This window comes from Balaenoptera borealis (genome assembly GCF_965194805.1).
Source record: "Balaenoptera borealis genome assembly, chromosome: X".
In the NCBI taxonomy this organism is placed as follows: Eukaryota; Metazoa; Chordata; class Mammalia; order Artiodactyla; family Balaenopteridae; genus Balaenoptera; species Balaenoptera borealis.
In genome coordinates this window covers 21,335,627-21,357,248 of record NC_138881.1, presented here as the reverse complement: position 1 = coordinate 21,357,248, position 21,622 = coordinate 21,335,627, and the positions used below count along the sequence as shown (strand labels likewise).

General features: G+C 43.5%; 1 protein-coding gene and 1 pseudogene across 10 annotated transcripts in view; one reads left to right on the top strand and one right to left on the bottom strand.

The window, feature by feature from the left end:
• The window catches only part of PCYT1B (phosphate cytidylyltransferase 1B, choline), a 177,632-nt gene that overhangs the window by 24,711 nt on the left and 131,299 nt on the right, over positions 1-21,622 (top strand). For 7 of the 9 annotated variants that reach the window (XM_082375802.1, XM_082375807.1, XM_082375809.1 and 4 more), the window contains exon 1: positions 9,070-13,584. The exons of the other annotated variants lie outside the window; for them this stretch is intronic. In XM_082375802.1, coding sequence (XP_082231928.1) covers positions 13,468-13,584 — 117 coding nt within the window. In that variant the 5' untranslated portion in view covers positions 9,070-13,467. Of the gene's footprint in view, positions 1-9,069; positions 13,585-21,622 lie in introns of those variants that run through there. 9 annotated transcript variants of the gene reach the window in all.
• On the bottom strand, positions 1,564-7,641 carry LOC309620927 (ferritin light chain pseudogene; annotated as a pseudogene). The gene is made up of 3 exons: positions 7,606-7,641; positions 3,079-3,159; positions 1,564-2,513 (listed from the first exon to the last, which is right to left on the bottom strand). The product of its transcript is annotated as a ferritin light chain pseudogene (transcript).

Genomic DNA, 21,622 nt, shown 5'->3' with positions numbered 1-21,622 from the left:
CATTTATACACACTGCCTCAGTATAGGCACTTAAAGTGCTAGACAGCTAATAAAGCAGTGACCAATTTTTATCTTTTCAAAAAATACTTTTATTATGGAGAGATTCAAACACATGCAAAATTAGACAAAACAGTTCCTTCCCATTTGTGCTGTTCATGTACACTTCATCTCTAGCGTCAACAATGATCAACTCATGACCAATATTGTTTCATCTAGAGCTTTTCAACATTGCCATTATGGACATTTTGGGCTTGATAATTATTTGTTACATGTGTCCAGTCCACACACAAGACAAGGCAAGACCCTAGCCAAGGTCAGACTGATTCGACTGGTAAAAGTACATTGAGTTGCTTTTGGTTTCAGACAGTTTTTTTTTTAATTTTTAATTTTTAATTTTTAAATTTTTGGCTGTGTTGGGTCTGTTGCTGCTCACGGGCTTTCCCTGGTTGTGGTGTGCGGGCTTCTCATTGCAGTCGCTTCTCTTGTTGCGGAGCAGGGGCTCTAGGCACGTGGGCTTCAGTAGTTATGGCACATGGGCTCAGTAGTTGTGGCTCACGGGCTCTAGAGCACAGGCTCGGTAGTTGTGGTGCACAGACTTAGTTGCTCCGAGGCATGTGGGATCTTCCCGGGCCAGGGTTCGAACCCATGTCCCCTGCATTAGCAGGCAGATTCTTAACCACTGCGCCACCAGGGAAGCCCCCAGTTTATTACTTACATAGACGTGAAAGAAATGTAGCCAGCTTCCTGTAGTCCTTGTCCCACATATCGAAAAGGACAACATGGAAACAAAAGAGGCCAGATGACCTCAACTCCCATTGATGAGAAGCCCATTGTAAATGGCAACTAACTGGTTTTCTACTCTTCAGCTCTACAGTGAGGAGGGCAGGGCAGGAAGCTCCATACTTCAATAGAACCAAGAAGGCATTAGAAACTCTCATGAAAGCCTCTCAGAGGATGTAGGGAGGGAGTGGGAGATGGGCTCAGAGCGGCTCCTAACAGGCCTCCCATCTCTCATGTTCCAGGAAGATCACAGGGCAGTCTGCCAACACTCAGATGAGCTGCAGTTCAAGTCTTTGCCAGTGTGAACTACATGGACAGGTTCAAGGTCATCAGGGTGCCAGGGCAGAGCTACTCCCCCACAGTGGAGGGCTGTTCCTGTGCACTGTAGGATGTTTAGCAGCATCCATGGCCTCCACCCACTAGATGCCTGGAGCACCACCCGCACGATGCGACAACCAAAAATGTCTCCAGACATCCTAAATGTACCTTGGGGGGCAAAATTGCACCCAGTTCAGAACTACTCATCTAGAGTCCTATCCACTCCTCACACCCACATGATATATTTCATCTGCAAATACTTCAGTGTATATTTGTAAAATAAAGTTTTTAAAAACATGAACACAATATCATTTTCATACCTAAACAAATTAATTATTTTTTATAGCATCCAGAAACTGTTCAAATTTCTAGTTGTTTCATAAACCTTGTAATTTTTTTTTACAGTGTTTTGAATTAGGATCCCAATAATATAGTCTATATATTTCAATTGATTGCTATGTCTTCTAGATATCATTTCTTTCAATTTTTTTTCCTGCAAAAAGCTTTATTGTTTCCATTTGGTCCAAGGCTTGGGAGAGGGCTCCAGGGTGGTTAAAAAGCTGCCTAGTGGCTGCAGAGAGGGGCTTCAGGCAGAAGCCCTGACGCCAGAGGGGCTCCTCAAAGGCCGCTGGGCTCCGGAGGCTCCTAGTCGTGCTGGAGGGTGAGCCTTTCGACGAGGGACTCGCCCAGCCCCGCCTGGGGACCGGCCGGCCTGCGGAGGTTGGTCAGGTGATCGCGCATCTTCTGGATGAGTTTCACCTGCTCATCTAGGAGGCGGCTCTCTGGGAAGTCACGGAGGCGGGGGTCTGCGCGGGCAGAGCCCAGGGCGTGCAGGTCCGCAGGGGCCTGGTTCAGGTTCTGCTCCATGATAATGGCGGCTTCCACAGCGTCCTGGGTTTCACCCCGCTCATCCTGAGACGCTTCTGCACGTCCTGGAAGAGGGCGCGGCCGCCGCGCTGTTTCTGCATTTTCAAGAGGCGCTGGGCGCCCTCACGCTTCCCCTCGGGCACTTCGCGGAGAAAGTGGCCCAGGCCCTCCGGAGCCGCGTCGTGGCGGTGGAAATAGGAGCCCAGAGAGAGGTAGGTGCGCGAGGCCCGCAGGTGCATGTTGACCAGGCGGTTGACGGCGGCCTCCACCTCGGCGGAATCATTCTGACGAATCTGGGAGCTCGTGGTGGATCGGTAATACGGCGTTAAGCTCAAAATATGGTGCTGGCGGTCCCGGTGGCCGAGGACAGCTGAGCGGCTGGTTCCGAAGGTTGCGAGTGGAACACAGGTTGGAGGTGGTCGGAGGCGGGAGCAAGGGGCGCCCCTGGGTCTGTTCCGTCCACACACCGCCGTAGCAGGAGACGGAGCCGCGGGACTGTCCAGCGCACTGACTCTTTCAGTTTTTTGATTGTACAAACTGGCTTTGTCCTATAGAGCGTCCCACAATCTGGATTTTGTTGATTGCATCCCTGTGCCGTTAGCATACTCCTTTATCCCTTCTGTATTTCCCGTAAATTGGTCTTGGATCAAGAGGTGTGGTCACAGCCAGGTTCTATTTACTTGGCAAACTACTTCATATGTGGTGCGTGTACCTCTATCAGGAGCATATAACATTTGGGATTGTCTTTTTGTCGTGTTAGCAGTTGTTGATGCTTAATGTCTAGATCCAGTCATTCACTTGGCATTATAATAATATGGCTAGTCTCAGTCATTGCTTTTTTCATTACCTTCTTCATTACTCATTCTACAGTGATACACTTCTCCTTCCTTACTATTTGGTCACCCAGAGGTACAGTTTGTAGAGGAAAGGTAAGATACATGCTTAATTCTTTCCCTCCAGTTCCCAGTTTTCAAAATAATACATTTGTTCCCTTGAATTTTCCAATGCAGACAACTGAGGTTTTGGGTTTGGGATTTTTTTTTTTTTTTGGTAGTATTAGGAACTCATGGATTTAAACGTATTTGGTGGATTTCAATCCATTGCAGTTCTTACCCTTTGGATGCTTCCCTTTTCATCTTTGGTTGGCAGGAGTCTCTCCAAGTTGGTTCCTGAGTCCTTTCGATAATTTCTATCCTTTTAAAAAAGGATAATAGAACTTATATGTTCACATGAGTATTTTTTTAATGATTTTAAAAAATTAATTAACTTATTTTTGGCTGCGTTGGGTCTTCATTGTGGTGCACGGGCTTCTCACTGTGGTGGCTTATCTTGTTTCGGTGCACGGGCTCTAGGCATGTGGGCTTCAGTAGTTGTGGCACACGGGCTCAGTAGCTGTGGCTCATGGGCTCTAGAGCACAGGCTCAGTAGTTGTGGCACACAGGCTTAGTTGCTCTGCGGCATGTGGGATCTTCCCAGACCAGGGCTCGAGCCCGTATCCCCTGCATTGGCAGGCGGATTCTTAACCACTGTGCCACCAGGAAAGTCCCTCGCATGAGTATTTTTATCTTCACAGTTTCACCCTACAACAGTGTTACTTAAAGTGTGGGCCTCAGGCAATACCTGTGAGCTGATGGAATGTCAAGTTAACCGGCCCTACCCAGGCCTACTGAATTAGAGTCTCTGGGAATGGGGCCCAGCAAACTGTAGTTTAACAAGTTCTCCAGGTGATTCTTATGCACATTAAAGTTTGAGGACATATGCTCTACAAGAATTGACTTCAGGGTAGGACAGGAATAAAGACACAGACGTAGAGAATGGACTTGAGGACACGGGGAGGGGGAAGGGTAAGCTGGGATGAAGTGAGAGAGTGGCATGGACATATATTCACTACCAAATGTAAAATAGATAGCTAGTGGGAAGCAGCCGCATAGCACAGGGAAATCAGCTCGGTGCTTTGTGACCACCTGGAGGGGTGGGATAGGGAGGGTGGGAGGGAGATGCAAGAGGGAGGAGATATGGGGATATATGTATACGTATAGCTGATTCACTTTGTTATACAGCAGAAACTAACACACCATTGTAAAGCAATTATACTCCAATAAAGATGTTAAAAAAAAATTGACTTCAGAGCCTAGCTTTGGGTCACCTTCCTCACTTAAGATCCCTAGCCCTTCAGGAATTTTTTGCCAGAATAGACCACCCCTCTGTTCTTATGGGATATCATCAGAGGGCACAGTCATCATTGAGGGTTATTGATTGATAGTTTGATAGGTGAATGATGAATCTGGTTAATACCTCTTTGGATCCAAAAATTCCAATGTAATTGCTTTTCATAAGTGGCCTTATAAAGCTGCCGCGATGAAAATTTCAAAAGAATTACTCCAAAAATGTTTTGAGCAATGGTGGTATTATATGTGCTAGGGACTGCCATGGTTTAATGCTAATGGTTTTGCTCCTGTTAAGTTCTTATGGTTGAATGGTGTGGTGAGGTTATCCAGACTATTTTGCAGAAATAAAGGATTATTTTTCTTTGAAAGTGCTTATTCCATGCCTGCTTAGTTGCTTACTCAAGAGAATTTCTTCTTGTAGCAAAGATGGCCTTCTGTGGAAGCACACTGACTGTATATAGTTATTCTCAAGCACCATTAGTGAGTCATTCAACATAGCCTCTCATCTGGCACATAAGTAGACTAGGTTTAAAATGATTGCTTTTAGACATAATGGTTTTCACATAGCCAGCTTCGTGGGACACATACACTAATAGGGCTTATTTCTTTCAATGTAAACAAAATAGAGATTCTTGGAAAAAAGAGAGCCTAATAGCTTTGGGGTCAAGACCCATGTCTTAGTAAAGTCTCTCACCATATCTGCTTCACCATAGTGGTTTTCAACTCTTTTTTTTGGTTTTGTAATTGTGAAAGTTCTGATACTGTTCCCAAGGCCAATTAGGCCAGAATATCTAGAGAGTGGGAATGTAGGCTCAGGGGGTTTGAAAGGCCCACCACCGCCAGGTGATTCTAATGTACAATCAAGGCTGAGAACCTTGTGGAGTGAAGCAGAGACAATGAGAAACTTTATTAAGACATGAACTTACACCCCTAAAGTGTTAGGTTCTCTTTTTTCAAGAATAAGATATCTGATATACTTGGGGGCCTTTGGAAAGATCAGTTCTCACCAGCACTACCTGATATTATTCAGAGATTTACATTTCACTCACAGAGAAGATAACCTCCTGAGTCTACTTCTGCTTGTATGATGGAGGAAGAGCCCATCTGATGCTACTTTTTGGAAGATTTATTAGAGGATGTGAAGACAACTTGAATGAGTGTTTCAAGATGACATCCTCCATTGGCACCTACTGAATGAGTCAAATATGAGATTTATAGGGGCTTAATAAAAGGTTTTACCTAGCTAGGTTGTATTATTTAATGTCAAACTAAATGAAAAGCTTTCAACAAGAAGGCTATCCAAAGAGAGCAAGCCAAGCAGAGTATGGGAAATGAGCTGCAGAGGCAACATATGATGAGCAGGGGCTTTGAAGTCCAACAGACCTGGGTTTGAAACTCAGCTCTGCCATTGACCGGCTCCATGACTTTGGGCAAATTACTTAACTTCTCTAATCACGGATTCTTTTCTGCAAACCTGGCATAGTGCCTGTGCTTGACACAGAGTAGGGTTTCACAAATTACTAAGTATTAAAATTACAGGGAATGTATTGTTCGAATATCTGGAGATGAGATACCAGGTCCAGCTCATGCTAAGGAAGGTGTGGTATTCAGAATAATGCCCCCCCCCCACATATGTCCACATCCTAATTCCCAGAACCTGGGAAATACGTTACTTTACATGGCAAAAGGGATTTTACAGATGTAATTAGGTTCAAGATCTTGCAATGGGAGTGAGTATCCTGGATTACTCAGGTGGGCCCAGTGTCATCACAAGGGTCTTTTCAAGAGAAAGAGGCAGGCAGGAGAGTTAGAGAAGATATGACTCCTGAAGCAGAGGCTGGAGTGGTGCAATTGCTGTTTTTGAGATGGAAGGAAGAGGGTTGTGAGCCAAGTAATGCAGGCAGCTCTAGAAGCTGGAAAAAGCCTCCTCTAGAGGCTCCAGAAGAAATGCAGTCTTGCTGATACATTGGCTTTAGTCCACTGAGATCCCTTTCAGACTTCTGACCTCCAGAACTTTAAGATAATAAATTTGTGTTATTTTAAGCCACTACGTTTGAGGTAAATTGTTACAGCAGCAATAGGAAACTAATACAGAAGATTAAACCAAATCTCTCTTTGAGCATTCAAAGATACCAAGTACAGATTTTGCAAGATGAAGATTTCACTTTGGAGTCCACGCCATTCAAATCAATTAGTATAAAGTCCAAGGATTGTAATAATAGTTTACTTGTAAATGAATTTATCTATCCTGGCATCGGATGGTCTTGATTCTTCACTTGCCAGTCAAGCACATTTGTAGCACGTTCAGAAGGCCCCTGGCGCAATCCTCAGGACCGTGCAGTATTTGCTGCAGTACTGAGAGACTGCCTGGTGGGGAAGCAAGAAGGAAGAAAACTGGTAATGGCAGATCAATAACCAAGAAAGACAGCTCTTGGGGATTATCAGGAGAAGTGGCGATTTGGTCAACTATTCTGGAGGACGATTTGACAATAGCATCAAAAAAAATGTATATAAAGCCTTAAAAATGCAAGTCCTCTGACTCAGCAATTCTACTTGTAGGAAAATTTATCCTAGGGGAAAAAGCTGAATTAGTATGCATATCATTTACCTGCTTAAAAAATCCTTTCATGGAACACTTGGGGGAGACTCAAGGGAGACAGCAGTACATCCACTTACATTGGATAATTAAAAGTGGCAGGTGTTTGTACTGGCCATAGCTTGGTCTACATGTAAATCTGGTTAGATTAACCTCGAAGGTCCCCAAGCCACCTTTGCTACATTTGATCTCTTTTATGAAAATCACTGAAACGGTGATTGTGACTAACAGTTCCAATGTTAAATTGGTGTCTGCCCTTGAACACTTACTATAAACTATCATCCAATTTTGTGACTTAAATAAATTAAAATTTTTATACGTCTGTGTAATTGAGCACTTAGGTGTTGAAAATTACCTATATTCTTACCCACTGACATTCAGATAATATATTTGTCATGCAAAAGCTGTGATACCAAATTATGCTCAAATCCAAGTGAGGAATCTTTATTCATTTTTTTTTTCTGTTGTATTATCTGTTTTGGCCGTATGTCTGGACCCAAATCCCATCAAGGAGGGACCAAAATTTACACAACATTCTTGAGTATGATGGCGGCTGCATTTGAAGTTTTGATTAAACTGCTCTACATGTGTGATTATTACTTGTAAACAGATGATTAGATATTAATTAGACAATAAGTGATTGTAAAGCACTTAGAAAATAAAAGTGTTTATAAATACCACCAAGTAATAGCAACAGTAATTCTTTACTGACTACACAGCTGCTAATGTCAACAAGAATGATTTATTCTAGCTAAATATGCAAAAAAGCTGCTATCATATCTGTTTTGCTACAGCAAAACAAAATATATCATATTTACAAGTGATTTTACATCAGCGTTTAGATAAATACATCTCATTTTGATAAAAACAACTTACCTCTTTTAGGACCTTCTCAAACACAGGTACAACCATTGTGGTGTGGTGTCTTTGAGTGCTAAGAACTGAAGCTCCTTCCTGCTCATCTCTCTGACTTATGTCAAATGTTTATTTCTTTAAAATATAAGATGTAAGGTGACATTTTGTGAATGGCATTTTCATTCATGCAGTAGTTTTGTCATGTTGTGTCTGTGCAGTAGCTCCCCAGCACCTTAAAACTGTGTGTAACAGACTCAGTAAATGTTGGTCAGATGGATGAGGAAAAGTCAGTTCTTTTTTGGTTATTCTAGAAGCTGGTAAAAGAAGAAAATCCATGTCAAGAATAAAATAGAGCACTTTCTATCTTCTTGATTTTGTTTTTCAAAAAAAAGTTTTGAAACTGACTGCTTTTTATGTCCAATCATTATTTTTTCCCCTAAAGGCCTTTATGGGTCATGGACCTGTATCAGCCTCACTCTTGACTCACTGGTGAATTTGGCAATGCATGTGTTTGACTTTCTGTCGTAAGTAAACTCAAGCACCTACAATGAGTCCAGGTCCGTGGTTTCAGAGATATGAAATGAACTGAACGAATGCAAGTGAAGAGTGCTTCATGTTACATGAGTTCAATAGAAAAGGGGTGGAGTGGTTATTTTGGATGATGAGATACTCATGAGTTAGCTCAGCAACCTTGTTAACAAAGCAAATCTAAGTGAGGCAGTGTAGTTTGGTGGAAAACAGAGTTGAACTTTGATTCAGGAGACCTGGATTCAAGTGACACTTCTGCCACTTACTCTGTGACCTTGCTCAAGTTACTTAACCTCTCTGAATCTGTTTGCTCATTTGAAAATTTTCAATATTAAAACTTGTCAATCCCAGAACACTATTATGATATAATTCAATGTGTAAAAGAACTAAGTGAGGGGTGAAATGCTTTACCCTGAAAAAAATTTTTATTACAATAATTTCCCTGGAGTGGGTGAAAAGGAATTATTCATGGGTTTCATTACTTAGATGGTGAACTTTTTTTCTGGACTGTGTCAGGTTTTAGGCCCAAACCGTAAGCCACGTGTAGAAAACTGGGGAACTGGCTCAAAATAGAGCCAGAAAAGTAACAATTCCACAGAAGGTCAGTGGTTTCCGGGAAACCTTTGTCTTGTTCTTTTCACGTCCTTTCCTTCTTTGTAATAAATTTCTTATCTGGTAAACCTGAGGCGCTGAGGAAAATGAATAAAAAGAAAAAAGGAAACGTGGAAGAAATAGCGGACTCAGGAGTGCTGGTAAGGGGAAAGGATTTGGAATGAAGGAGGTTTTACATACGGCCTTCTTGATAAATATTAAGAGCAGTATAAAGTATGTAGGGACATACAAACTGGAAGTAAATAATTTAAAATTTTCAGTACGGTTGACAACATTTTTATACAGTGGATATAAAATTTGTAGCAGCATGACTAGATTAAAGATTGGAAAATAAAAAGGGAAAGGTATTTTTAAAGAAGAGAAAGCTTAAATGTAATGCCTGCTTTTAAAAAAATAAACAGATATACGATGTTATGACATTTTTATCCACGTGTGATGAGGACATGAAAGGTATTTGCCATAAGAAATAGATCATATTAGAACTTTATGATGGGGCACTGAAATAGTATTAGTTGGAGATCCTCCAGATGCAGATGCAGACCCTGAGCCAAGAATTCAAGTTCAAGTTAATTTGGGAGGTGAGTCCAGGAAACACCCACAGGAGTGTGGGCAAGCGAGACAAAGAAAAGAAGGCAGCCAATACAATTCGGGGCGCTCTGTCAAGCCAGCTACCACCATGGGAAGTTGAACTTAGTCCCACTGGGGAACTCTGGGAGTCAGTGTAGAACAGCGTAGATTCAATTATCCCACTTGAGGACTGAGAGCAGTGTGGTATTTGTACATTCACTCCTCTCAGTCATTGGTTGAGAGCTCTTGGGGGTGTGGGCTGTTCCTTTTCTGGCCCTTCAGCCCTGTCTCAACGGTATTGTTGGGGAGAGGGGGCAGGGCTTTCGGTGGCCTGAGAAAGCCCTCAGGCAGAGATGCAGGTGCTGGCCGTTGGCAGCCAGCGGGCAGGTGTTGACGACAATGGTAAGGCCTGAGGGGATCAGGGAAAGCTCAGTTTCTGCTCTGAAGAGATTATTTTAGTTCTTCCCTGCAGATATTTGGGAAGAGTATTTCCAATAATTTGATATTGAAGTGAAGACCGCTTGGGGGAAGAATGATATCATTTGTAGGTCTCTTCCAAGCTGAAGCAAAGGTCCCTATGACTCGGTTTCCTCATCTGATCAGCTGTTGAGGGGGTTCCAGGTAGCACACGGTAAGTACCTAGCATAGAGCTCAGAGCGGAAGAGGTACTTGATAAACGGTAGAAAGAAAGATGGTGGTGCTTGTGAGGGGCAGCGCTGATGTAACAAGTTCTCATGAAGCCGTGCCCTACTTGTAGAGGTTACAAGACTCAAGAGCCCTGTCCCCAGAAGTTCCCTGGGGATTTTCTGAGCAGCCTGCCTCCAACACGTTCCCTCTGCTTCTGCTAACGGGAGATAGGACTCCCCCAGTTTCAGCTTTCTTGTTTCCTCCACTGAGCCCCTGCACCTTTCTATTCTCTCACATGCTAACCTCTGCCTGCCTCATCCCCACCCCGTATCCAGCCCTTGATTCCTTTGGGGAGAAAGGGTAATGTTCATTTTCCCCCCAACTATCGGGGTAATAGATGCTCATTTTAAAATACTTGTTATAGACCTGAAAATATAAAAAAGAAATCAAAATCCCCCATAATCCCACCGTTTAAAGATGTTACTTAACATCCTGATGTATTTCCCTCCAGTGCTCTTTTCTAGGCATGTACATATCCCATAATCAGGATTATTTTTCAGAATCGTATTCTGTGGCCTGCTTTTCTCACCTGACACAATATTAACATGTTCCCCTAGCATTAGATTTTCTTCAAAAACATGACTCCTAATGCATGTATAATACTATATGGATGTATTTAATTTTTATTTTAACCATTTCTCCTATTGCTATAAATTGTATCTTTTTTTTTTTTCTTCTTGTAAATAAGTCTGCATTAGCATCTTTGTATGTAATTATTTGTGAGCTTCTGGTTGTTTCTTTGGGGATAAATTCCCAAGGGAAAGCCCTGGGTCAAAGGGTATGAACTCTCTAAAGGCTGTAGCATGTACTGACAAATGTCCTCCATGGAGGTTTTTTTTTAAGACAATGTTAACATTGTGTATAGATTTGTGTAACCATCACCATAATCAGGATACAGAACAATTCCATCACCCCAGTAACCCCTCTTCTCCTATCTCTTTATAGTCACCCCCCCCATATAACCCCTAGAGGGTTATGGAATACTTAATTCCATATTGTGTAATTAACTGGTCATTCTTAATCATCTTAATGGCATTACAAAGCCCCCAAGTTTAAATAACCCATTCAGGTATTGTTAAGAAGTTCCTGAATCAGGTTGCAATAGCAGCCAAGACTCTGATCCCCAGAGTGGGTGAATCTGGTAAGGACCCCTCTCAGAGTGGTGCCTGAAAGAGTTTATTTCTCCCCATTAGGACTGTGAGAGTCAACCACTGGGCTGTGGGGAGAGGGGGATGAGAAGCCAAGACAAGGCTGGGGTAGGATTAGTGGGAATAGAGTTACTTATAGAGCTGACCCTCAAGGCAGTTAGAGGTCTAAATTTTGAGGTTCAAGGACTTGGGCTGATTATGTGTCAGGTACGACTTGGACTTAGCACATAATGGCAGTGATGGTTAAAGGTCTGGTTTAGGTGACACGATGAAGATGCTCAGGCAGAGGCAGCATCTTGTTTCGATGAGACGGGGGGCGGGGGAAGAAGGGGGCATCTGCCCACTTTGACACAGAAAAGGCTGGAGGTGGGGGATAAGGGCACAGTCTAGGCTCTTGGGCAAGAGGGGTTTGCAAGGACCCCACTAGCCATCAGGACGCTGCTAAATAGGAACAGGTGAGCGTCCCATTCTAGAGAGGGAATTAGAGGACCAATTAGGAACCAAGCTGGTAGCTCGGTGGCCCAGAACACAGTGGGGGTTAGGGGGTGAGGTGCTTTCCAACGGATCATGTACGGCCAAAAATAAATAAGTAAATTTATTTTAAAAAAAAAAGAAATGCAAATTCCAGCCCTATCCCAGACCTACTGAGCCAGGTCTTGAGGGATGAATAATTTACATTTCCAACAAGTTCTCGGGTGACGCTGATGTTGGTGTGGCTGGTCCTGGAGCATACTTGGATGAAAACCACTGCTATAGATTAAAATGAAAGATATAGAAGCCCAGGGACTTGTCTTAAGAGGATTTCTACCTAGATGTTTTTTTCTGTCACTACACCTGCTGCATCCCCCCCGCCCCGCCAAGCCCGCATCCCTCCAATCCCAGCTCCACTGCTTATGAGTTTGAGGCCCTGAGCAATTACTGTAAATTTCAATTTTCTCACCTGTAAATGGGGATAATGATAAGATTGACCTCTTTGGGTTGTTATGAAGATTAAACAATATCTAGGTAAAGTACCTAGCACTGTGCCTGTGCTTAATAAATGCTAGCAATTACCATGATTTTTTTTTTTTTGGCCAAGCTGCGCAGCTTGTGGGATTTTAGTTCCCCAACCAGGGATGGAACCCGGACCCTCGGCAGTGAGAGCGTGGAGTCCTAACTATGGACTGCCAGGGAATTCCCAAGCTGTGATTTTTATTAATGTTATTTAAAGTGTGATATTTCACTGGAACGAATACCTTTGTGAGTTCTTTTCTTTGGGTGTGTGTCTCCAGAACGCCCTCTTATAAATGGTGGTTATTCTCGGACGATTTAGACATTAAGGCACATCATCTTTAATTCCCCATCTGTGGTGTTTCTGTGATTGCCATGAGCATGTGGCTGAGAGCAGGGTGCTTAGGAAATGGGAGCACAGGAATAATAGACCAGCGTAAGGAACAGTGTATGGAAGCGCAGACAACAGCAAGACCTCATTGAGGAAACTCAGAATAGCTGGGGAGGAGGAGGAGTGGCCGAGGGAGGAGGTAATTGGGAGGGCAGTCAGAGGTGTGGGAGGCAGGTTTTCGAAGACAATCTACCTCCTTCGAAGTCCCTCTCAGGGCAGCCCCAGGGGTAAGCGCCAGGGCTACACCAGGCCTCAGAGGATCTGCCGCTGCTCTTGTTGCAGTCAAGGGGGTGAACACTCAGGTGCCCTCAATGAATGCAGTGAGAGGCCCTCCGAGGCCAGGTGGCAATTGTGGGCACAGGGAGTTTGGGCTCAAAAGTGGCTTTGTCTTCAGGGTGACTCCTATTTGGCAAAATTCTGACTACAGCACAGCAAACATGTCAGGGACTAGGTCTTTTTTAGTGGAGGTCTGCTATGTTCTGTCTCGAGGCGTCCTGGGCACGTCAGGACGCGGTTTTTTCTTATCTGGGTAGTGCAGCCGGGGTCCCTAGCCCAGAATGGACCTTTGCAACTGAATTAAACAGGAGAAACAAAAGCAGCAAGTTCGGGCCCCCAGGGCACGGCCCGCCAGCCAATGGGGCCCGGCCGCTCCCCGGCGGAGTGGTACTACTATGACAGTAGCCAACCAGCGCGCTCCATGCAAATGAGGTACTGTATCCCGCACCCGCAGCTCCTGTGCCGTCTGGTTGTTATAGTGATAAACTGAGGCCTTGCCTCTTGGGTTTTTGGAGAAGGAAAGTGGTGGGGGTGGAGGATAACCTCTTTACTTCCCCCTGGGAAGACAGAAGGGACGAAGAAGGGGGATGGGTGGGGGAGAGAAAAATACGTGACAAAGAAAACATTCTCTGCCTAGGAGGAGACTCTCAGAGGGTGTAGAACTGGAGGCAGCATTCACTGGCCATGCCAGTACTTACCACTGATGCTGAGTCAGAAACAGGTATCCCAAAATCCCTTTCCAATGAGCCTCCCTCAGAAACCATGGAGGAAATCGAGCACACATGCCCACAGCCTCGACTGGTAAGTAAAGACAAAGGATGCAAATGTATGCGTGGCTATGGCACAAAAGAGTTTCAGCGAGGAACTCTTTTATGCGCCCGCAGCCAGCGAGGAAAGCGATGCTTAGAGGATTTTCATGTAAATGAGAATAGAGCTACCGCCTAATCCTTCTCAGCTGTTTATACTTAGCTTCTATACCGAGCGCTGCTCTTAGCTTACAAAGCATTATTGTATTGGCTGGGTAGGAAACGGGCTGCTTGGGCTATGCTGTGTTTTTGTGCCTTGGGAGGAGGGGATGGGCTTTTTTCTTTTAGGTGTATTCTCATCTAAAGATACAGATCCTATGGTACAATTTTAAAATGGCATTCTCTTCACAAAGCTTGAGACGAGTCCGTTGTTAAGTTCTAAATTTTAGGTAAGGAATGATTCTGTCCTCAACTAATTTTGGTGCCTAATGTCAGTTTTGGAAAAATGAAAACGACATGGAAGCCAAACTTCCCCATTCGTTTGAAAATTTCAAAATAAATAAGTAAAAGGGTCCCTCAGTGATGTGTTTAGAAATAACGTGCATCTTAAATGAATTGTAAACATTTCCGGAGCGTGCTGTGAGGGTTTCTCTTCAGGTAGTGGGAACCTGGAGCAGCTACATTTACTTGGAAAGGGGCTGCATGCCTTTCATAATGAAAGTGTGGCAACGGGGCACTCAGAGCTTCCTTGCATCTCAGTTACTGGTATCCCAAATTTCATCAGCTTCTCCACCACTGGTCATGATTCCTTAAGTAAATGTGGAAGGTGGTTCTCAAACACCTCAACGTGTATCCTCAAGGAATCAAAAACACCAAATGGGTGGTGGATTTTCTGTGGCCTGAAGTCTTCGGGAACTTGGGGAGACCTCTCTTTGGACCCTCAAATCCAAGCAACATACTAGTTAGAGCTTCTCTCTCTGTAGCGATTTCCCTCGAGTTAAAAGGTGCAATATTTTGATTGGCTGTGGAGTTTGACCCTGGGAAGAGGTTTTTTTAAAAAAGGATTTTGTGATGTAGCATTTTTTGTGAACTCCCAAAATGAGGGCTCACATTTTTCAAGGCCAGTCCATCATGTAACTGTTATATCTTCATAAGGGTTAGTGAGGGTTCAAAGGGAGACTTAGGACAATTTTGTAAAACATGAAAACCAAGAAAGTTACATTAGAGCACCTAGGGCTTTTGTTCACTGTGTTTCTGTTTTTAAAGATATATTTTCTTAGGGAAGTTTGATATTAACTGCTCCCCAGCGCTTAAGCCACTTGCTGAACAACATACACAATGTAGTACCTGTTTCTGATGGGATACAAACCATCCCCATAAGTTTGTTACCAAGGGATTCCTTTGAGCCACTAAACAACTCTTGGTTAAGCACTGCAAAACAGCAACAACAACAACAAACTGACCATTAAAAGCTTGTTATGAGATCACCCAGAATATATATATATTTTTTTTTTTTAAATAAATTTATTTATTTATTTTTGGCTGCATTGGGTCTTTGTTTCTGCACACAGGCTTTCTCTAGTTGCGGCAAGCGGGTGCTTCTCTTGTTGAAGAACAGGGGCTCTAGGCATGCAGGATTCATTAGTTGTGGCACGCAGGCTCAGTAGTTGTGGCTCGCCGGCTCTAGAGTGCAGGCTCAGTAGTTGTGGCGCACAGACTTAGTTGCTCCGCAGCATGTGGAATCTTCCCGGACCAGGATTTGAACCCGTGTCCCCTGCATTGGCAGGCAGATTCTTAACCACTGCGCCACCAGGGAAGTCCATCACCCAGAATATATTTTTTAAAGTTAAACTCAGTGTTCAGATTTGCATCACACACCTTCCTGACAGGTCAAGGGCAGGGGAGAGGGGGGCATCTGGTTCCTGTTTGTGTATCATTTCAGTCTCTCGTGCCTACTTCTTTTCCTTCCCTTTTTGCCTTTTAGCTATTCTGCTCCTTGGTTGCTTCTGCCTGAGAGGGTGGGCAGAGGAAATCAAGGGAAGGAAGAAAGTTCAAGTACTTTCTACTTTCACTTGTGACAGCTCACCCTGGAGGTTAACTCCCAAGAACCATACAAAGCTGGCAGTGTTACACCTCCACCTCCCTGCCAGTTTAGAAATGAGGAAACTGAGGTTCAGAGAGGGTAAGCGACTTCTCCAAAGCCACATTGCTTTGAAGGGCTGTAGAGCTGGGATTTGAACACAGAGCTCTATACCTGCAAAGTGGAAGACCTTTCTCCTGCAACACACCTTTAAGTGAGATACATTCTTTTTCCATCTTTTTGGCAGTTCTGGCTTAAAATGTGTGTGTGTGTGTGTGTGTGTGGGAGTGTGTGAAGGATGTACAGAATTTGAACTGTTAAAGTGATTGCTTTGATCTACCTTTGATAAAAATTTCCCATGTTGTTCATCATTACTGTCGTCTATTGAAAATTGGCTCTGTTTAAATAGGGGCTGCAACCAATTTATAAACCACTATTAAGTTTTTTGAAGCACCTTTTCTCTTATCAGCAAAATTGGGTCATTGTGGGGTTATATTCTAAATTTAGATTTACACTTAATAATGAAGGCACATATTAACTACCTAGTAACATAGTTTGTTGATGAAGAGAGTGGCAAGTGAAAATATTAAATTAGGATTTCTTTTTATGTTTTTTAGTAGTTTCTGTTGATCTTTAGCTTTGCTAATATCTTCATATTTCAAATTATATAAATTCTGTTTCTCCCAGTACCCAAACATATTGCCCCAAGTCAATCGTGGGTCCCTCAGAGCATGGCTGCTCTGTTGCTTAACTAACTTTGGAAAGTGCATGGAAGACTTGAGAGATTCCCCTCCAGAGGACAGGCTCCTTCCCCTACGTGTTACCAAACTTGGGTTCATAAAGTTTAGAGGAAACAGGACACAATAACAAAACATTATCTTAAAAAAAAGTAGCATTTACCAGAGTGGTTGTGATTGTATTAGCCGAGGCACACACTGGTTCCCCAAACTCACTCTAACTTTACCTAGAGATACGGAAAAGGACATTTCTGGGTAAATAAAGGGCCATAAAGCTTTACTGCAAGTCCCAGAATGTGACTTTATGTCACTGAATGTCACCCTCTGTAAATACGAATTTTATTTAAATCTCAGCAATCGTGTAAAATGCCCTTTTTAAATGAACCATGCTCTTGATTTAGCCTGGCACTTGAGAAGGTGTGTACAAGTGTCCCTGTCTACATGCATTTGTCTATATATTATTTACAGTGAAGGCTGTTTATTGTGATCCGGGTTAGCTCTGCCCACAGTGATTGAGTACCTACTACGTGCTGAGCTCTGAGCCCTGTGGTACTTTGTGATCCAGAGATTCTAGAAGAGACTGGCACACAAACAGATTGCTTTCACACAGGTTGAGAAGGACACAACCTGCAAAGGGGTGTGTTCCCAGGTGCAGTGGGGGCAGAAAGGAGAGAGCGGCGAACTCCTTGACAGCGAGTCCACGTTTGCCAGCGGGATGTTGAGTAGAAACCTGTCTTGTCCTCACCGTATCCCTGGTGTCTAATACAGAGCCTGGCATAGCCCTTTAAGGAAAGGGAGTGGGAAGCTGGCATACCTAAATACACAGGACTTTAAAGCAATCTATACTTTAGACCCTTGTAAGTAGCAAATTGATAAGGATATTGAGGATACAATGGAATCATGTTCAAGGGGGAACTTTTCTGGAAGGTATACCTGTAGGTTTTCCACCTGCCTTTTTTTTTGTTGGAAGAAAATATAAGAAAGAGTAAATAGAATTAAATAACACTGATAAAGAAATTAGAAAAGAAATAGAAAATTACCTAGGTTTTATGATAGAGCCTTGGAAATGAAAAAGGGCTGGTTCGATCTGCCACGTTAGCAGGAGTTCATTTTGGACTTTACTTCAAAGTGGAGCAGTGCCAAGAGACTGCTGTCTTGCAGAAGGTGCATTATGTTCATCGGGAGGTAGGGCACTCACCCGCTAGTGCTCAGAAAGATGACCAGGTTTCCAGAGACATCCTTGGCTTCCTTTACTAGCCTCGCCATCTATTTAGCTACTCAGACAGCATACATTTTAAAAGCGAGATACTTACTGTGCTACGTCAGTGAAAATAAACAACCATGAGCTTCCTTGGGCATTTACTGTGGTCGACTGGAATTCTGTCCAAGGTTATTATTAGACATCTTCCTGCTGGTCTTGTTCCAAATGCAACATCCATTTCTTGCAGATTGGTAATAGTCGGGCATATTGAACATGGGATCAATGAATTAGTTTCTCCCATTCTTTTCAGTTTATTCTTTCACTATCGCTCCAACCCTCCTTCCCCAATTTTCTTAATGCTGAACTCCTTATGGAGGATATTAATATAAATCAAATATAAGAAGACAGGTCTGTTCTTTGTTTTATTTTGGCATTCGAGCATCCAGAAATGGAAAGGGTGTGTCCTCATTCAGGCAGTGAGGGGGATTTAAAGTATTCAGTGACGCAGGGCTTTAGAAGGTAACTGAGAGGAACCTCAGCCCCTGACCAACGATCCACAGTTAGCCAGCTGCTCAGAAACTTCCACACACAGCAAGGCACCAGGTGCTGTGGAGAGAAATAAAAGAAATAATCCAGAGCCCCTGCCCTTGAATATCGTTTTCATTTAACAGGAGGCAGTAGTTTGGTAGGTGGAAGCATGCCAGGATGCTGAAATCCCTTAAGAGAACTTTTTTTTTTTTTATAAGTTTGGCTTTAATATATTGGGCTTTCTACAGCATTTAAGCTATATTTTATCCATTGAGCAGAAGTACCTCACAGCAGGGGGACTTCCCTGGTGGTCCACTGGGTAAGACTCCACGCTCCCAATGCAGGGGGCCTGGGTTCGATCCCTAGTCGGGGAACTAGATCCCACATTCATCAAGCATGCCGCAAGTAGGAGTCCGCATGCTACAAGTTAAAGATCCCGCAACTAAGACCTGGCACAGCCAAAAAAAAAAAAAAAAAGTACATCAGAGCAGGGAGTACTCCATTATCCTGATCCCCAAGTTAAGGCAAGTCCCTGCATTTGAAGAAAAGATGCAGCTTGCCGATCCCAAAACATTTTTGGATATGGAAAGGATCAGTCTATTTCTGAGGGGATCTTAAGCCCTCAACTGTGAGTGGCACACTCCAGCTGCTACAGTAACGCTGTCCAGTGGAAATACAATGTAATTTAAATTTTTCTAGTAGCCACAATTTAAAACGTTCTTCTAAAAGGTGAAATTATTTTCAATAATATATTTAATTTAATCTGATGTATCTCAAATATTATCATTACAAATGTACTCAATATAAAAATGATTAATGAGGTATTTTATATTCTCCATACCAAGTCTGAAATCCGGTGTGTCTATTACACTTATAACACATCTCAGTTCAGACTAGCCAATTTCGAGTGCTCACTAGCCACATGTGGCTTTAGAGGGAGCTCAGACACCTGCCCAGGCCTGTGGAGGATGAGCTCTGAGAAGCCACAGTGATAAATACATTTCATGTTGCATAGCACACACGTGCATGTATTTACTCAGAACTAAAAAAAAAAAATCACCTTCCTTTACTTCATATTTTACACTCACTTTCTCTGCTCTCCTATTCTGTTTTTTTAGTAATCTACGTGAGAATTAATAAGTTTGAAGTTAGGGGTGGGGTAGTGGAGAAGAAGAGTACTGGATGGATGTGGGAGACTTTAAAGGAGGTAAATGCACCAGGACTTGTAACTGAGCCTGAGGGCGGGCAGTATCAGGACGACTCAGTTTTCTGGCTGCAGTGAGTGGGTGCCACCCCTGAGGTGGGAGCATCCGGGAATAGCAGTTTGTGAGAGTTAATGTTGGGGATACCATGGGGACGTCCATTTGAAGGTGTCTAGTTAATGTTTGGTTTTGGAACTCAGAAGAGAATTCTGAGCTGGAGATGTTGATCTGGGAGACATCAGCATGGAGGAGATGGAAGTGGAATCGAGGTAGTGAAATTGATGGGAGCGAAATTAGTCAGTTTCTGGACTGATGGAAGAAGTGGATGGAAATGGTTAACTAGCAAGAGTGCCTCAGGATAATCCTACTACGGGGTAATTCTAGAAAATAACTGACCCTGAGCCATCCTATCAGGTTCTTAAAAGGAGTAAAATGGAAGAGCTGTAATTAAAGCTATTAGAAGCCTCCTTGTATCTGTCTGTCTCTACATGAAATCTGGTTAAATTAATCTACTTTATCCCAGAATCTTTCCAGGATGTAACCCTGAGGAACACCATTTAAAGAGCCAATAGAGGAAGGATCATGAAAAGAGGACAGACATCTCAAATATCTGGGAGATCAGGGGTACCAAGGGCAGGGTAATTCTGTGGAGGGAATATCCAATAGAACCCAGTGCAGCAGAGAGATCACATGAGATAATAAGGGAAAGTCTCCTTTGGATTTTGGAAGAAGAGGTCAATCATGATGTTTCAGTGAAATGGTGAAAACAGAGACCAGATAGGTTGAAGAGCATTTAGGAGGTGGGGAAGTAGAAGCTTGAATGAGAGGAGAAGCATATAGAGTGTATAGGACCCAAAGGTGGATAAATCAGGGTTTAAGATTGAGAGAAGCTAGCTTTTCTCTCCTCTTCTTTTTTTTTTACTTCCATACTTCCCTCCAGCCTTCTTTCCTTCCATCATCCAGGATGTCAAAGCTTCTGGTTGGCTCATTCTTTTAAGATGGTACCAACTTGCAGTTAAATATGAATGGGAAAGAGCCAGTGGGAGAATGTGAAAATGATGGGGAAAATTGATGAAGGGAATGACCCTTAGACTGGAGATGTTGGGATCCAGTGCACAAGAGGAAGAATTGGCTTCACGTTGATAAAGAGATACCTCTCCCACTGTCTTGGTAAAGAAGCTGGTAAGGATGTTTTGGGTTATAAGGGGAAGGGTATAGAAAGTTGAAAGCCTCCCTTATCTGATAGCCTCTGTTTTCTCTGTGAAGGTGGAGGCAAAGTCATAGTGACTTGGTTCTGGTAGGTGCAGAGTGTAATTATGGGACAACCTGGGAAGTCAGGTCCAACCCCAAGGTATTTCCTCTCCACAGGCCTCCAGGCTGGGGCAGGGGCAGTAGGGGAAGGTGGAAAGGCTGAGTGATTCCTCATGAGAGATGTGGTATTGATGAGCAGAAATGGATCTGTTCCTTTATGGCCTTTGGGGCTCCATACCAACCCCCAAATCAAGGCAGATCCAGATCTGTAGCCCCAGGGGGAACCGGACTGACCTACAGCGAAAGGGCTGGATGCTGGCAAGTCAAGTAGGCTGCAGCTTAGTCTCAGCTTGCTGGAACCCACAATCTCATTCCAACATCAGTTTTGCCATTGAATTAATTATCGTGTGGGCTTCAGCAAATCACTTCTCCTCTCTGGACCTCAATTCTGTGACCCACTATGGTTCCAGTTTCAAGACTTTTCCAGTTCCAAGACCATGATTCTAGCTTCCATAGCCATGGAACGTGGTTCACCACAGTGTTCTCTGTTTGACCTGATGCTCATATCAAAAATCAGGGCTGGGGACTTCCCTGGTGGCGCAGTGGTTAAGAATCCGCCTGCCAATGCAGGGGACACGGGTTCGAGCCCTGGTCTGGGAGGATCCCACATGCCACGGAGCAACTGGGCCCGTGAGCCACAATTACTGAGCCTGCGTGTCTGGAGCCTGTGCTCCGCAACAAGAGAGGCCACGATAGTGAGAGGCCCGCGCACCGCGATGAAGAGTGGCCCCCGCTTGCCACAACTAGGGAGAGCCCTCGCACAGAAACAAAGACCCAACACAGCCATAAATAAATTAATTAATTAGTTAATTAAAAAAAAATTAAAAAAAAAATCAGGGCTACCCCACTCCTCACCTCCCTTTGTTTTATCCATTTAGAGTAAAAACAGGTTGAATGATCTTATGGCAAGACACACTGGCAAAATATGCATAACAAATGTTCACAAAATACTTTGGAACTTTATATTAATGTCGTACAAACCACTTTTGCTGTCTTCCGCTTTATTCTTCAGATGCTTCTTCAGAAAGATTGGA